The following is an 18270-nucleotide window of genomic DNA, read 5'->3' as shown; positions in this document are numbered from 1 at the left end:
TTTTTACTGTACTCTATGTTGAGATATGTTTAGATACACAAGTACTTACCATTGTGTTACAACTGCCTACAATATTCAGCGCGGTAACACGCTGTTCAGGTTTGTAGCCTAGGAGCAGCAGGCTGTCCCATGTAGCCTGGGCGTGTCGTAAGCTCTACCACCCAGGTTTGTGTACGTGCGCTTTGTGATCTTTACACTGTGACAGAATTGCCTGAGGACCATTTCTCAGTGCATCCCCATTGTTAAGCAACTCATGGCCGTGTATGTGTGTGCGAATATATCAAACAAGTGAAAATGCTTCTTGACGCCCCATTCCATCCTTCCCCAGGGGAAACCACTGCTGTGTTACGATGGGTAACCTTAGAGACATTTTTTCTATGTATTACATAATCAGCAAATGCCTGTATAGTTATACGTTTATAGGTTTTTTTTTCTTTAGACAAAGAGGATTGTATCAGTATTGAGTGGCTTGGTTTATTTACTTCACTTAATTTATCTTTGATTCTTTTCCCTTCTTTTTAAGAAGGGGTAGAACAATCAGCAGTACGGACATAACAGTCTGTTCTGCTAGAGATGGATATTTAGGTTATTTCCCTGTTTTGTTATTACAAACAGCACTGCAGGAAATCTCTTTGGCCAGACATTTTTGTGTGTGGGCATTGCTATCTTTATACATGTAGAATGGATTCCAAGGCATAGAATAATGAGATCAGGGGTAGTGCACATGCACAGTGTTGATGGCTCTTGCCAAACACTCCTGAAAGGTGCCAATTTCCACCCTGACCTGCAATGCTTGGAAGCGTCAGGTTTCTCACACCCTTGGCAATAGTGAGTGTTATCTTTAAGACATGATTTACCAGTTTGATGAGGAAAAATTATTAATATATCCCACTGTTTGATTCATATTTCCTTATGAAAAATATCATATGGTTGTTTTATATTTAATTATAAATAAACTTAAGCATCCCTTCATGTGTTTATTGGCCATTGGTATTTATTTTTCTGTGATTAGTCTGTTCATATCCTGTAATGATTTTTCAGGTGTAGGGGCTCTTATGTACTTTGAATATTAATCATTTGTCTGTTAGGTTAGCTGCAAATATTTTTCTCTCAATGTGTTGCTTATCTTTTATCTTTGTTTATGGCATCTGTTTGCCAAAGGGAAGTTTTAAATATTTATGTAGAAGAATTTGTAGAAGTAATTAGGGAATTTACATTGATTTAGACTGGCGGTCGGTCCCTGTTTTAACTATTGTTGGTGTGTATATATAGATATTATGGTGATTAATAAACCTTTTAGAAGTTAAATAGATCTACAAGTACACTTATTTTCATGTATTTCCCTCAATGTCTGGATGCTGAAAGTAGGACAATTACTGTATAGGGAGTTCTAGAGAATGTGTGATGCTGCAAGGACATTCCCTAGGCATGGAGAGATGAGGGACCACTGAGACAGAAGCTGTCCATGGGGGATAGACATGTGGGCAGCCCCCACAGCTCAGCATCCAAAAGAAAAAGAGCACCTCTTCTAGTGTCTATACATCACCTCTCTCAAAGAAAGGGAGTCTGCCTGCCCCATTACTATCCTTACTGACTCTGGTCACGTGTCCACCCTTGCCAGGGGGCAAGGATGCTGTGATTGACAGTCCATCCTGACCACACATGGTGGGGAAGGATCAGCTCACTAATGGAATGAGGGTGCTAGATGGACAAGCACACAGATTGCAGGACCCACACATGACACCCCGAAGACAGTGGTAGGGAAGCTGAAGTCAAGGAGTGAGCATGAGACAGGCTTTCAACCAGCACACACGGCCTTGGTCCTTGGCTTTTTTCTGTAAAGTGCTCTCATGGGTTAAGTGAGTGACTCTGAAGGCCTACAAAGCATAAAGCAGATGATGATAGATGGATCAGGTCAGACACCCACATCTGGCACCTAGCAGGTCCTCCAAGAGGAATGATGGTTTTCCTCCTATTGCTGTCCCTAGAATTAAAGGGCATTAGGAAGAGGTAATCAGGTCCTAAGAAGTTAGTATGTGAGTTCTTCCTCGAAATGCCGAGTGAGGCCCCTTTGTCTGGGAGGCCCCCTTGGTGTTGAGTAGATGGTGAGGAGAGGGTAGGGGCAGTGAGGAAGCGGCAGGACACAGTAGGGCTCAGGAAGCACTTCTCGAATGGGAAGCTGCCCCACGGAAGCATACCCTGATTCTCAGTGCAAAAGCAGCTCCTCAAAGTGAAATCCAGCCCCACGCTGGGCCATGCAGCTGGCCTGGCATCCCCAGCAACCATGCATCAGGACCTGCCTTGCTTCATTTCAGTCCACCTGATCCCGGTGTCGGCAGCTAAGAATGGAGTGAGTAGCAAGAGTCGAAAGAGAATCCTGCCTGAGCCTGCGACGGAGCCCCCTGTGACAGACCCCGTTTATGAAGCCCTTCTGTACTGCAACATCCCCAGCGTGGCCGAACGCAGCATGGAAGGTAGGCCTGGCTGTGCCGCCAGGACAGACACCCCTTTGGGGACTGGTTGCAGCATTGCAGAGATGGCCAGGACCCAAGGCCTGCAGTTGCCACCAGGCTGTGCCCTTGAATGAGTTCCTGGGTCCCTGCATTCTCATCTGAAAAATGGGAGTAACTCGCAGGACTTAATGCCTGGGACTGGGGAGGATTCAGTAACTGCTCTGAACACACCACGTGGCTCACGATCAGCCCACCACAAATGTTTGGCATGACCATGATCTCTAGTGAGAAGGCAGCAAGGTAGAAAGGTGGCCTTGGCAGGCCTAGCGCAGCGCATTGAGACACTCTGCTTTTCAGGGAAGCCTCTTGGGACTTAGGATGTCCACAGGATGTCCTGCTGGCACCATACCACAGAAGTGAGGCAATTTCTACAAGGTTTGCTTTTCTAAAAACGTATCCGAGCATAGTGTTGAATCCTTATTGATGTCTTTATGCCCTCTCTTGTCTCGCGAAAGATTTAAAGGAGAAGTCGTTGTTTCTAGTATTTCCGTGGATCTCTCCCTGGTCTGTGTGTGTGAGTGAGGCCACATTAGTAGTCATGCCTGTATTTCCCTGGCCTCCCGTTGTTTCCAGGAGGCCTGGGACATAGCCAGCCTACTCACGTTCCTCTGTCCCGCCTGGTAAGACTATTCAGTGGCCCCTGCTGCCTCCTGCTCAGATTCCCAGCACAAGCATAGCCAGGTTACCCCCTTGGCCCCCTTCCAAAAGGATTGACACCTATTGGGTGATAACCAGACAATGTGCTTCTCTCTGTCTCACAGGTCATGCCCCGCATCATTTTAAGCTGGTCTCAGTGCATGTGTTCATTCGCCACGGAGACAGGTACCCACTGTATGTCATTCCCAAAACAAAGCGGCCAGAAATTGACTGCACTCTGGTGGCTAACAGGTAAATTGCACTTTTTCTAAAAGTCAGTTCCAAGTATCTGTTAGATCCTGTAGGATGGAGAATGACGGGACAGGGGAGTGACGTACACTTGGTGAAACATACCGTTGGCAGCAGCCTGAGCTCAGAGCAGTCCTGCATGTGAGTGCCATTGTACAGTTGAAAAGACGGAGGCCCACAGAGGTGGGGACACCTGTTTCCAGTAACACAGCAGATATCCTGAGCCCAGGTCAGTCTGAGGCTTACCCTCCCACCCTGACGCTTTTCACTTTGAGAAACAGTTGGGACACAGTGCAGAGAGCACTGAGTCAAGAGTCTTCCACCTCAGCTCACCAGCTCCATTCAGAGCAGCAGACAAGTCCCTCAGTGTCCTCTGAGCCTCAGCCTCCTACCTCCACAATGGAGATCATGAGGCTCCCCATGCAGGCTTGGGGCAAGGAGTAAGTGAGATGACAGGCAATGCACGATAGCGATTGCAGAGCCATCTGCGTGTAAGAATTATTTCACCCTTCTTCGCAGGAGTAGAGACAGCCTGTTCTGCATTGAAAGCCCTTAGGATGAAAAATAATTGAACAGAGAGTGGAAATAGTATGGAAATGGCATGGCCCTACAATTAGAGGCATGGTTAGCGATAAAATGTTAGGCTAGACCCCAGCAAATGTGTCTGGAGGCACATAACATTCTAGCAGCATTGACCGAATGAGGTCAGGAGACGAGGGAACTGCTCAGTGGGGAAGATGTTATTTTGATGGAATGCTTCTGGGGTGCCAGCCTGCTCAAGGGAGGGCCAGCCTGGTGGAGCCATGAATTGCCTCACTGCAGCCAGGGCTATTCTTTAAAAGAGGCACTTTGCAGCTCATCTTGCAGGGCCCCTCATTCTGTCACGTGCTGGCAGGATGGGGCCATTTTTGGCACTCCCATTTGAGAGGCTCAGTTCCTAGGGACCAGTTGGCCTGGCTGCCTCTGCCCTCATTTTCCTTTGCCTCGTTCTATGTCATTGAACATTCTGTATTTTTAGAAGTGACCTTACATCCTTTGTGTAAAGAGGGTGGAGTATGCATATTTTGTTACTTAATATTATTTAATTAATTTAATCTTTAAAAACAGTAGTAGTTGACTTGGCATTACAAACAGGTACTTAGATTAAGAGTGAGCAGGAACACCGTGAAGGGGACCCTCTCTGGGCTGCTGATTCCCCCAGGACTGTGGGATCTGGGTCACCAGCAATGCCTGCTGTCTTCCCAGGTGCTACTTCAGCTTTAAAAATTAGTAATGTTGTGACCTCTTAAAAGTTCGTGTGTCCTGGAGTGTGCCCGTTATTCTAGTCTCGTGAAACAGAGCGCTGGGGCCAGCAGGCAGGGCTCAGTGAGCTGAACTAAGCAGGAGCTGTTTGTCCACAGGTTCATTGCCCCAGGTTTCCCATCCACCATGACACACCCTGTGACCCTCAAAGCCTTTGTAGTAGAAGCTGCCTCTTTCTGAATGCCAAGTGCTTTATGAGAAAGGTGTTATTTTAACCCTCATAGTATTACGTTTAGCCAGTATTAAGGTTATTAGCTATTTATATGCTGTATTTAGTAAATGCTCTTTTTAAATTCATAAATATGAATTAAATATGCTTTTCTACATCCAAGGAAGAGAAAACGTTCACTTTGATCAGCATTTATTGCACAGATTTTAGTTTTATGCTTCTATCATGTGCCAGGTACCAGACGGTACCACACAAGCAGACACCTACGTGAAGTGAAGGGGCCAGCTCTGTGACGATCTGGCGACAGAGCGTTCCTGATGGAGTAAACAGCAAATGCAGGGAGCCTGAGGCTGGAAGAGCTGGGCGGGTGTGAGCCACAATAAGACAAGGGTATGGCTGGGCTGGAGCAGTGAGGGAGGGAGTGGGCTTCTGAGGGGTCGCAGAAGAAAGGCCCTCCTCAGGGCCACCTCTGCCCTCAGGGAGCCCAGCACCTCTACAGAGACAGGCCTGGTGCCCAGGACACAGCAGCCCTCAGAGAATGGTAGCTGGCACAGGTGGCAGCAGTGGTGGCAGCATTAGAGAAAGAAGAGGAAGAAATGGAAGAAGAACAAGAAGTAGAAACGCAAATAGTTTGGGTGCCGTATTTGGGGGCATAAGTCAGAAGAGGGGCAGCCTGACCCAGCCTGGGGCAGGGAGGAGACACAGGTGGCAGATCAGGGAAGGCCATGCAGAGAAAGGGACCGGAAGGGTATGCAGGAGGAAGTCGGGCAGCAGCTGGTGCCAAACGGCCCCTTGGGTGGTGAAACCAGCCCACGCAGTGTGAGGTGGCAGACAGCTTGGCACGTTGGGGCCCTGAAAGTTAGTTCCCAGGCTGGAGCACGGAGTGGAAAACTGGGTGGGAACTAGGTGATCTGAGGCATTGAATACCCAGCCAGGGAATGTGGACTCCAGGCATGAAGGCATGGAGAGAGCCAGGGAGTGAAAGGGATGTAAAGATGAAGGTCTCTGACAGCTGTAGTGTAGACGATGGATTGGAAGCTGGTGGCAGCTAGTGGTGGTATTATTAGGAGAGTGATCCAGAGGGGGGACTTCACTTGGAATCAGAATCCACGTCCTTAAAATGCCTCACAAGGCCTGAGTGCCCTTCCTCCAACACTTACCTGCCTGACTCACCTTCTGCCTCCTCGTGCTCACTCACTCTGCTTCAGCCACGATGCTCCTAGCTCTTCCTTCCATGCTCAGGCACTGTGCTGCCTCAGGGCCTTTGCACGACTGGTTTCTGTCTCTGGAAGCTTATTCCCACAGATAGCTTTATGGCCAGTCCTTTTACCTCCTTTAAGTCTTTGCTCAAATGTCACCATCTCAATAAGACCTACCCAGAACACTCCAGTTAAAATGACCAGGTGTTCCTCCTTCCACCCTGGTCTCCCACAACCCCCTTAGCCTGCTCTTCTCTTTGCCACAGCATCTGTTACTTTCTAACCCAGACACACACACACACACACACACACGCACGCATTTATAGTGTTCATTGTGTCCTGTCTGCTTCCCCAGGCTAGAATTTTATAACCTCCCTGAGAGCAGAGACTTTTATTTGTTTTTATTCGTTCCAAGTGCCTAGGACAGTGACTGGCATATGAGTGGTGGGGTATGATTACGTTTGTTGAATGAATAAAAGAGAACGGCTGGAACTCAGAAAGTGGCACCAGAGATGGAGAGAGTGGGTGGGTCTTGGAGGCAGTTACAAGGTGGGATCAACAGGACTTGGTGGTCTGTTGGTCAGGGGTATAAAAGACAGGCAGGATGGGGCCCAGGTTTCTCACTGGTGTCTGGCTAGTGGTGGTGCCCCTGCCTAGAATAGAAAACACAGAAGAAAGGGGGTGGCAGGGGAAGTTAGTACAGGCATTGGTGCTACACTTGAGCCTTCATTAAACATTCAAGAGACAGTTTCTAGTCAGTAGTAGGCTGTATAAATTTTTTTTTTTTTTTTTTTTTTTTTTTTTTTGAGACAGAGCCTCATTCTGTCACCAGGCTGGAGTGCAGTGGCGCAATCTCAGCTCACTGCAACTTCTGCCTCTCCAGTTCAAGCAATTCTCCTGCTTCAGCCTCCCGAGTAGCTGGGACTAGATGTGCGCACCATGCCCGCTAGTGTGAGTGTGTGTGTGTGTGTGTGTGTGTGTACATGTGTTTAGTACAAATGGGGTTTCACCATGTTGGCCAGGATGGTCTTGATCTCTTGACCTCGTGATCTACCCACCACTGCCTCCCAAAGTGCTGGCATTACAGGCGTGAGCCACCATGCCCGGCCTAGGTTGTATAATTCTGTGGCTCAGGAGCACTGACGTACTGGGGGAAAGAGGTTTAATTGAGAATCTTCAGCATGTTGATGGCATTTGAAGCTGAGGGTTTATAGGACAGGCAGAACCTGAGGAGTGAGGGGTGGGCCAAAACCAGAGTCCTGGGAAACACCAGCATGTGGTACTCAGAGAGAAAAAGGCACTCAGGAGGGTCTGGGGATGTTGCAACAGGGCAGAAGTCAGGAGAGCGATGGTATGAGAGCTAAGGAGAGCAGGGCCATGAATCACGTCAAGTAAGGCCAAAAAGCCCAGAAAGCTAAAGACTAAGAAAAGTACGTTGGCCTTATCTTTTCATAATTTCATGTTATTAACATGCAAAATGATAAATTCTGTAATTGGTCTGAATTTTAAAAATCTAGTGTGACTCCAATTTCCAGCTGCGTATGCTTTTTTGGGTTGTGTTTTCTGGAAACAGTGTCGCTGGTCTTCTGTCTCCTCTCCTTGCCTTAACATTCTGTGCAGAACTCAGTGATTGCTGAGATTTTAAATAAATCACAGTAAATTTTCTCATGGTGTATAGATTAGCCTTGGGGTTCTGTCTCAAGCTTTGTGGCATAAATAGATGTGAATAATGCATATAAAAGTGAAAATAAGTACTCCAACATGAGTAACTTGAAGGCTTAAGATAGTAGAATGTCTGATTCTTTCAGTTTTCATGATGGAAGCAGATTTTCAATGAGCCCACAATAATATGAGTTTTTCTTGAAGAAAAATTCATTTTCATGGATATAATTATGTCTGCATGAGTCAGGTACACCTATTTTGTAAGTTTATTTTGTAGCAAAAAGACTCATGAATGCATTACCTTAAATAACAAAGATGTTTAGCTCTTCCTCACGTGAAGGTCTGAAATACGTGTTTCAGATCATGCTAGTCAGCTCCACCTGGTCATTCAGGGCCCCAGGTTGTTGCTTCTGCCCTCCCCCAGGGATGGCTACATGGCTGAACCCTAGTTGCTGCCGTACCTAAACAGTGGTTGGAAGAAAGGAAGAGAAAGTGAAGCAAGCACCCTCATGATCAGAAAGCCTAAACCTAGAAGTGGCATACATGCTTCCATTCCATTGGCTAATGTGGCTCTACCTCATTTCAGGACCTCAGAACTGGGATCTAACCAAGTCCCTGAGAAGAGAATAGATTTTAGTGTACAGCTAGTACACTAGTCTCATCCACAGTGACCTTTAGTTTTAATACAGCCGTCCCTCGGTGTCCACAGAGGATTGGTTCCAGGATGCTCCTTGGATACCAGAATCTGAGATGCTCAAGTCCCTTCTGTAAAATGGTGCTGTGTTTACACAGAACCTGCACACATTCTCCCATGTCCTTTACATCATCTCTGGATTACTTATAATACCAAATACAGTGTAAATGCTATGTAAACAGTCGTTATACTGTATTTTTTATTTGCGTTGTTTTATTTTTTTAATTGGGTTTTTTTTCAAATATTTTTGGATCCACAGTTGAATCTTCCAGTGTAGAATCCGAAGAGATGGAGGGCTGATTATGTTTTCATCAAAATCCGAATATTTTAACAAACAGCATGGGAACTCACCATATTCATTGCTACAGATTATGGAAGGCTTGCTATTTTCATGAAACATCCAAGGATGGGACACTTCCCAGTTGAATTCACTCACACATATTTTTTGGAACATTTGCTGCGTGCTAAGCACACTCTGGGCTCCAGGGATAGAGCAGTGGACCAGACAGACAGGACCTGGGTAGTCAGATCCGGGTCCGGGTCTCGAGTTACCTGGTCCTCTTTCCACTAAAACAATAGCGCTATTTGTTGTCAAACCTTTTTTTGTTTGTTTGTTTTGTTTTTTGAGACAGGGTCTCTCTTTGTCACCTAGGCTGCAGTGCAACCTCAACCTTCTGGACTCAAGCAGTCGCCCTACTTTAGCCTCCTGAGCAGCTGGGACTATAGGCCTGCGCCTTTGCCTCCCAAAATGGTGGGATTCAGGCATAAGCCACCATTCCTGGCCTATTAAAGCTATTCTTTACATGGAGTTTTTCTTCCATGAATCCTCATCTTTGCATACTAAGAAAAAAAAAGTTGTAATGAATATAGTTAGATAGCATCATTAAGCAGTCAGATGCCCTGAAACCCTGGGTTGTCTCTTCAAACACTTTCAGTCATGAAATTCCATTTCTAAAATTGGCAGCGAAGCTTTCTCAGATCCTCAAAAAAATCTCCAACCTGAAATAACGGCCTGGAACAGAACATTTGACGCCTGTTGATGGAGAGCCTCTGTTCACGGGGACTCCTCTTGGCGGCCTCATTGTCAGGCTGGACATTTGATTTCCCAGTTTGCAAACATTTACGTGCCTTAGCCTCGGGCAAAATAACGTACCTTGTTTTTATGGAAGGGCATAACTCCCTGTAGCCATCCAGGGTGATTTATTAGACTGTACTGCATGTCTGGATTAGCATTCTCTAATTTAAAAACATATTTTTTAAAAGATAGATTTTCCTTTTTTTTAGCTTCATGTTGTTGATAGATAATAAACCCATTTTGGCAGCCATTTTTAAAGCACTCCAAAGTTAATTGGGCCTTCAGGCAGCAGGGGTTTGCCATTAGAACGGTTTATCTTTGCTTCTTTCATGCTGATTCTTATAGAGTTTAGTCATGAACTACTCTATCTGTCTACTTCTCTTCAGCTGGAAAATCTGTATGCATTCATAGGCTATTTCATTATTCAAACAAAAGATGTTTCTATTCATAGGTCATTTCACTATTCAGGGTAATTGTGTATTAGTGACCTGAAAGACTTAACACATATACTTTGTGGCAGAAATAGAGATACTCTCATATCTCATATATAAACTTTTTTTGACATTTATTACTACCCTGTGTTAAATGAGAGGTTGCATGTCCAAAATGCAGAGTGAATTGTAAAGAGGTAGAGATCCTGGTTATCCTACTCAGTTAACACTTTTCCTAAAGGGAGATTTTTCAGAGGTCAGAAAAATTAAGGATTATGGGTTACCTCAGTAAAGGATGGGGTAGATTTTCTAGGAGGAAGGGATAGCTTGTGGAAAGTGGTAGATGTGTTGAAGAGTGAGGAGTATTGTGTGTTGGAAGAAAGATTGGTTCGGTGTGGCCAGAACACAGTATTAGGGTAGAGAGGGCCAGGGAGTACCGAGGCGGGTCAGAACAGAGTGACAGGCTGTGCGTGCCCCCTTCCAGAAGGTGGTGATAGGGAAGGACAGTGACTGCTCAGTTACCTTTTAAATCCATCCTTCCGGCTGTGGAGAAGACAAGATTATTAGAGGGGCTTGCTTAATCAGCAAGAAGACCAAGAAAGGGCCCATTGCCAGCCAGACAAAAGCTGCCTGAGGCCAGAACACAGGTAGTAGGTATGAGGGTGAAGGAGAAGGGGATGAAGAAGCACCAGGAGGAAGAATCTGCAAGACATGGGGAGCAGATGGCTTGCCCGGGGGCAGGGAAGGGAGAGAGCGGAATGACGCCCGGCCTAGGCTTGACTGCTGAGTGGGTGTTGGCCTCCCGGAGGGCGGCACAGGTGGGGAGCAGGAAGGTAGACGGTGAAGCTGAATCCCACAGTGCTGAGTGCAGCAGAGGTTAGGCACTCCGGCCGACCTCACACAGGGGATTTCACGTGTCAGTGTCAGTGGTCAAGAAATAATGACATTGGAATTGAAAGGTGATTGAGCCAGTACCTGTTACTATGGGTGCAAAAGGCCATGATGCATGTGGGATTTTGCTCGCTGAAGCTGGAAACTGTCTGGACCCTCTTGGCACTCTCTGACCTCTAACTCTCTGTATCGTCTCTCTAGGAAACCATATCACCCAAAACTGGAAGCGTTCGTTAGTCACATGTCAAAAGGATCCGGAGCCTCTTTCGAAAGCCCCTTGAACTCCTTGCCTCTTTACCCAAATCACCCGCTGTGTGAGATGGGAGAGCTCACACAGACAGGTAGGTGTGACAGCCATGCGCTCAGGGGCTCTCCAGTCCGCTCTCCTGTTGGCATACCTTCGGAGCGGGGTGCTGTGCAGCTCAGAGGGGTGAATGAGGACTGGCTGTACGAGGAGCTCCATCACCAGGGCCTCTAAATAAACATCTGAGTTCTCAAAACTAAATAGAACCTTTCACCTTATTACAAAAGCCATACATGTTTATGAAGAGAAATTAGGAAAGACAAGTAAAAGGAAGAAAACGTTTAAGCAACCGTACTTCCACCACAGAAATAGACCCTTAGGGGTAACCTTTCTTCCTGTGCTTACACAGACACACACCTTACTAAACACACAATTTCATAACCCACATTTTCACTCAGCAATACATTTGGATAATATTTCCCTATCAAAAACTGTTTATCCACGCCATCATTTGTTATAGCTCCATATTCTTTCACTCTGGATGGTCAGTTGATCATTTATTTCATCCCATGTTTTCAGATGTTTCTAACAAAACTTCTAATAGGTTCTCATGTACAAGATCTCAGGAGGGAGCACGCAGGGCACATTTCCGCTGCGTGGGGAGTCTGCTGGGCTGACTCGAGCCCTCACAGCAGCCCAGCTTTCCCTCTGCAGCCCTAGTCAGACCACCTGCAGGCAGTTCACCACCAGGGTAGGTCGGTGAGTTAAGCGTGGAGTCACCTTTTTTGCTGGGAATAGAGGAACAGGTGGTCCTTCAAGAGGTTTCTGTTTTCTGATTCTTCAGTCTGGAACCTCAAAGGACCTTTTCTTGGTCACCAGACTTTATGGATGAATTGGGAAAACCCACTGGCGGTGTTCTGTTTTCATGTTGCATCAACATCTTAGGACCTCAGCAGGGATGGAGGGAAAGTCTCTGTCCTCTAGTGCGCCCTCTTAGGTTTTGCCGTTATTATTGGGGGAATGATACTGGCTGACAGAGTGGAGCAAGCTGAAGCCTCCAGAGCAGGCGTCCCCAAACTGCGGCCCGCGGGCCGCATGCGGCCCCCTGAGGCCATTTATCTGGCCCCCCACGGCACTTCAGGAAGGGGCACCTCTTTCATTGGTGGTCAGTGAGAGGAGCCCAGTATGTGGCGGCCCTCCAACGGTCTGAGGGACAGTGAACTGGCCCCCTGTGTAAAAAGTTTGGGGACGCCTACTCCAGAGGACTAGCCTTGGAGGAGGAGTTGTGTCAAAAGCCTTTGGCAATGAGTTCCACATGCATTCGTTTAGAACCAGGGTTTTTATCCTACCAGATCCAACACTGCCTTTGGTTACACAGTTAACTATTTTGCAATATCCCTCAACTATCATGAAGTGAAATTTATGTATACTGTAACCAGTCGGGCATGGTGCCTCACGCCTGTAATCCCAACACGTTGGGAGGCTGAGGCAGGAGGATTGCTTGAGCCCAAGGGTTCGAGAGCAGCCAGAGCAATATAGTGGAACCCTGCTCTACAAAAAAATGTTTTAATTAGTCAAATGTGGTGGCATGTGCCTGTAGTCCCAGCTACTCAGGTGGCTGAGGGAGGACCACGTGAGCTCCGGATGTCAAGGCCTCCAGTGAACCATGATCACGCCACTGCACTCCAGCCTGAGTGACAGAGTGAGACCCTGTCTCAAATAAATAAATAAATGTAATCTTTCTGTATAGTTAATTATTTAAAAGTTATATCAGAGTCCCCAGCTATAACAAACAAAAAGAAACTAACCTATTACATAATTATACGTGTCTCAGTATAAATGCTTAAAAACAGCTACCCTAGAAACCATAATGACATCTTCAAATGCTTTGCACCTAAATGTGACTCTGACAGCTATAAATGCAGATGATTGATGGATGCTGTATTGGTGACTCTAATACCACATATCAGGACATGGTTTTTCTGAAATTCTGATCAAAACAAAGTATAGATGTTCCTTAGTTTATATTGCATTTCTGGAAAATTCAGTGGATGTTAATATTATACAAAAATGGTTTTGTGTTTCTAGACACAAAAACCAGAGTTAGATTCTACAGGCTAAAGTATTCAAATATGTTTTTCACATGTTGGAATGTCTTGTGCTGCATTCAAAAGTTTTGTGGAACAGAGACCTGTGTCCCTTCTAGAGACTTTCTAGCCCCCCGGCCCCCACCCGCTAGGTGCCAGAAATGCCCTTCCCCCATAATATTGTGATAACTCCATCCCCAAGCCCTCTCTGAAGGCAGTAGCACTGCTGGGGAGAACTGCTGGTTAGACTCTCTGGTTAAAAATAACAGAAACCACCTCAACCAAAAAAGGGAAATTTATCATTAGGATTTAGGAATGACTCACAGATTCTGAGATCAAGAATGTGACCAGACTTCTAGAGACTGGAACCAGGAATAAAAAAGCTATCTAGTCCCTGCCTCTCTCTGTCATTTTTTACTGTGTCTGTCAATAGAATTACAATCCTAGCCACACACACAGATGAATTTGCAAGTCCAAATTCTTGAGAGAGATTGAATCCTTGAGGTCCTAGGGGTTAGCATCCATCAGTCCCGGCCAGCAGGTCCGGGTGACTGCAGAGAACAGGTCAGTGAGGGTGCCAGTCTCTGGATCCAGGAGCTGCTCCCTGAGAAGAGGCTGGAGGGTTGGCCCTCACACACCTCATCATTCATTCAGATCTTTCTTCTCAACACATCTGTCATCATCATCATTTCTAAGTTAGTATTAATCTAGAAATCATTTTTGTAATACTGTCTGCTCCTGTTTCCTCATTCTCTTTTCATCGTCACATTTATCTTCCATTTTAAATATCATGAAAAATGTATGGCTGTTATAACGATCTTTTGTCCCTGGTGCACTTATGGCACCCCACAGTAGCTATGTAAGATAAGATTGCTCACAAGTGCCTACCCTGTTGAAGATGCTTTGGCAGCTGCTGTGAGAGGGTAGCAGGATGAATAGGACCCTCCTGCCTGTCCTACAGGAGGCTGCAGCTGCAGCAGACAGTGCGTGTGGAGACAGCTGCTATAGCTGGATGCTGCAGGGCCTTAGAGAGTGAACAGGGGCTTTGGAGTCACACAGACCCGCAGCATGCAGAGGATCCTGCCTTCCCGGTGGCTGGTGGTGAATTCGATGAGGTAGCATATGTAGCGTGCCTAGTGCAGTGCTGGCACGTGAGAGACTCCCATGCATGCAGCTGATGTCGTCATGGTCCAGCAGCATATGGGAGAGGAAGGAATTATTAACTTGACCAGGGAGAGGAAGAAGGAAGGCATCACAAAGAAGGTAATGTTGGAGCCAGGCCCTGGGAGGATTTCTCTAGGGAGAGGAAGGGGAACAGTATGAACTGTTCCATCTTCCATGAAGATACAGGCTGTGATTGGCAAGTATAAGAAGCCCTAAATAACTAGAACTTAGTATTTCTGCATGAAAATGTACGGGACTAACAGCATAAAATTAGGGCCAGATGGGGCCTTGAGTTGTAGCTCTGCCACTTTTTAACTGTGAATGGTTCAGGATCTTCATTTCTTCATCTATACAACAAGGAAAATGGGGATGATAATAATAATCATATAATAATATACCTTCTTTGCTGGATTTTTATGAGGATTAAATGAGAATGGCCTGGTACACAACTCTAATTTATGTAGCCTAACAAAATAAGATAGGCACAGCAGTGAACTAGGGCAAGACACAGAATCTTAATGTTTATCTCTCATGGTTTGCGTGTTTCTTGCGAAACATCCTGGAAATGCTAGAGCCTGTTTCAGCCTTTAGTTCCTGGTTCCTAGGAGAGTTCTGCTCTCAGTGCTTTTCATTCACGGTAGGACCCAGGCATCCCTTGTGGGTTTTGCCGACCTGTTCCCTTTCCTGCGGGATTTTCAGCCCAAGTAGTCTCATCTTTGCAGTGGGACTTTTTACGCTGTTTGGACGTCCAAATAAATGGCATCACTGGTCACAGAGCCTGTGTGTGGAACTCGCACCCATGACAGTGTGTGGAACTCGCACCCATGACTGTTACCTCCTACAGGATGAGTGAGCTTGTTTTTGTCTTGGGTTGCCTTCTCCTACTTAAAGATAAGGCTTTTTCCAATTTTAAAAGTTAATTTATTATTATACTGTGATAGTTCAAAACTAAAACAGTACTAAGAGGTAAACTTTAAATTATTGCTTCTACCCATATCCTATCCACCTCATTTTTGTACCTCCATCACTCCCAGGGAACCATTGAGATTAGTTTCTTGTACATCATTCCAAAGTTTCTTTATGCAAAACTCAGGCAACTGCAAATACACATTCTCATTTTTCCCTCTGTTTCTTTTCTTTTCTTTTCTTTTCTTTTTGAGGCGGAATCTTGATCTCTCACCAGGCCAGAGTGCGGTGGGCAATCAGTTCATCGCAACCTCTGCCTTCTGGGTTCAAGCAATTCCCCTGCCTCAGCCTCCTGAGTAGCTGGGACTACAGGCACCTGCCACCACACCCGGCTAATTTTTGTATTTTCAGTAGAGACCGGGTTTTTCACCATGTTGGCCAGGATGGTCTCGATCTCTTGACCTCATGATCTGTCTGCCTTGGCCTCCCAAAGTGCTGGGATTACAGGCGTGAGCCACCGCGCCTGGCCTCCTCTTTTTCTTTTTAAAGGAGCGTGATCAACACACAGTTCTACACTTTTTTCAAATATTTTATCTGGGTATCCGGAGATTGTTCCATGTCAGACAGAGAGTGCATGTGTGTTGACGAGTCTGTAAAGCCCCCAGGACCAGGCGGAACGTACCCAGCAGGCTATCAGAGAACACTTGGTCCGCAGGCTGGGGACGATGGGGCCAAGGAGGGACTCTCCAGCAGTGAGGAGACTGAGCAGCAAGCAGGGAATCTGCAGTCAGCCTTTACCTGAGCATTTTCACTGAGGACAACCTGCACACTGAGGAATGCTGGACAGGGGGCAAAAGCTCTCCTTAGGCCCATGCAGTTACAGATATCCCGGAGGCTGGGCGATTCCTACCCCTGAGACCCACCAGTCTCCACGCTTTCCCCGGGGAAGGGGCTGGTCTGGAGGACAAGTGCGAGGCAGATGGTCCAAAGGCTGTGGTTCCCAGGGCCAGGGCCCCACTCTGCTCATCCTTCGTGCATTCTCCCAAGGGCTCCCTTCACCAGCTGTTGTGAACTCGAGCTCGTAACCCCCCCAGCATGGGGAAGTGGGCTGGATGCCATTCTCTTGCACTCCACTGCCCTAAAACACTCCAGAGCTGGACACTGCCTCCACCTCCCCTTGCTGTTTCTTTTGCTCAGCTGGAAGTAAGGAAAGCTTCGTGTGCTTGTGTTTCAGGCGTCGTGCAGCATTTGCAGAACGGCCAGCTGCTGAGGGACATCTATCTAAAGAAACACAAACTCCTGCCCACTGATTGGTCTGCAGACCAGCTCTATTTAGAGACCACTGGGAAAAGCCGGACCCTACAAAGTGGGCTGGCCTTGCTTTATGGCTTTCTCCCAGATTTTGACTGGAAGAAGATTTATTTCAGACACCAGCCAAGTGCGCTGTTCTGCTCTGGGAGCTGCTATTGCCCGGTGAGAAACCAGTATCTGGAAAAGGAGCAGCGTCGTCAGTACCTCCTACGTTTGAAAAACAGCCAACTGGAGAAGACCTACGGGGAGATGGCCAAGATCGTGGACATCCCCACCAAGCAGCTCCGTGCTGCCAACCCCATAGACTCCATGCTTTGCCACTTCTGCCACAACGTCAGCTTCCCCTGCACCAGAAATGGCTGTGTCGACATGGAGCACTTCAAGGTCATTAAGACCCATCAGATCGAGGATGAAAAGGAGAGACGGGAGAAAAAGCTGTACCTTGGGTATTCTCTCCTGGGTGCCCACCCCATCCTGAACCAAACCATCAGCCGGATGCAGCGTGCCACCGAGGGCAGGAAAGAAGAGCTCTTTGCCCTCTACTCTGCTCATGATGTCACTCTGTCACCAGTTCTCAGTGCCTTGGGCCTTTCCGAAGCCAGATTCCCAAGGTTTGCGGCCAGGTTGATCTTTGAGCTTTGGCAAGACAGAGAAAAGCCCACTGAACATTCCGTCCGGATTCTTTACAATGGCATTGATGTCACATTCCACACCTCTTTCTGCCAAGACCACCACAAGCGTTCTCCCAAGCCCATGTGCCCCCTTGAAAACTTGGTTCGCTTTGTCAAAAGGGACATGTTTGTGGCCCTGGGTGGCAGTAGTACAAATTATTATGACGCGTGTCACAGGGAAGGATTCTGAAAGGTGTGCAGTGCAGCGAGATAGAATCTGTGCCAATCAGAGCGCTGGGAAAGGTCCATGCAATTTCTGTCTGTTGCTAAGGGTAGAAGATTATTGCTTTTCAAAGGCTAAATATTGTTTGTGGGAACCACAGATGGCTGGGGGTTGAACAGTAAGCACATTGCTATAATGTGGTATGTGAATTGCTTGGTACAAAATGGCCAGTTCACAGAGGAGTAGAAGGTGCTTTGTCTCGGGCAGACTGTGCTTAGAATACCAGAAGGATATAGTTCAAGACTCAAAGTCACCGATCCCAGTTTGTACCCTTCGGCCTGCCTCATGGTATTGCGTGATGGAACCAGCACACCTCAGCCAAATTTTTTTAATCTTAGACATTTTTATCTTGTCCTTGCTAAGGATTTCTTGAAGTGATTTATCTAAAATAGGGGTTGGCAAACTTTTCCTCTAAAGGGCCAGATCGTAAATATTTCAGACTGTGTGGACCAAAAGGCCACACACAGTCTCTGTCACTACTCAGCTCTGCTCCTGAAACAGAAAAGCGACCACAGACAATACGTAAAGGAATGCGTGTGGCTGGGTTCCCGGGCCGGACAGACAGGTGGTGGCCAGATTTGGCCCCTGGGCTGTAGTTTGCTGACCCCTGACCTTAAAAATAGGCTATACTACAATTGCACTTCCAGCACTTTGAGAACCAGTTGAATGCCAAGAATTTTTCGATGGTTCTTCCAGTAACTTCTGCTAGAAACACGGGATTTGGTCTGTATCTGACACTAGAACAAAACTTGAGGGGAAATAAACTGAATCAGAATGCCTCACAGAAAACTGATGAGAAGAATACTTGATACTCATGACGATTGTGGTACAAGATAGTTTTAA

The 18270-nt window shown here is 46.6% G+C and overlaps 1 protein-coding gene across 7 annotated transcripts in view; it reads left to right on the top strand.

Annotated features, from left to right (window-relative positions):
- Positions 1–17477, top strand: part of PXYLP1 (2-phosphoxylose phosphatase 1) — a 62197-nt gene extending 44720 nt beyond the window's left edge. For all 7 annotated transcript variants that reach the window (XM_039462012.2, XM_074405830.1, XM_074405831.1 and 4 more), the window contains 4 exons: positions 2316–2474; positions 3275–3401; positions 11023–11162; positions 16457–17477. In XM_039462012.2, coding sequence (XP_039317946.1) covers positions 2316–2474; positions 3275–3401; positions 11023–11162; positions 16457–17394 — 1364 coding nt within the window. In that variant the 3' untranslated portion in view covers positions 17395–17477. The remainder of the gene's footprint in view (positions 1–2315; positions 2475–3274; positions 3402–11022; positions 11163–16456) is intronic.
- The last annotated feature ends 793 nt before the right edge of the window (positions 17478–18270 follow it).

The sequence above is a fragment of the Saimiri boliviensis genome, chromosome 9, assembly GCF_048565385.1.
Source record: "Saimiri boliviensis isolate mSaiBol1 chromosome 9, mSaiBol1.pri, whole genome shotgun sequence".
NCBI classification, from domain to species: Eukaryota; Metazoa; Chordata; class Mammalia; order Primates; family Cebidae; genus Saimiri; species Saimiri boliviensis.
The sequence above is the reverse complement of the archived record's forward strand: the minus strand, read 5'-3'. Positions and strand labels throughout refer to the sequence as shown.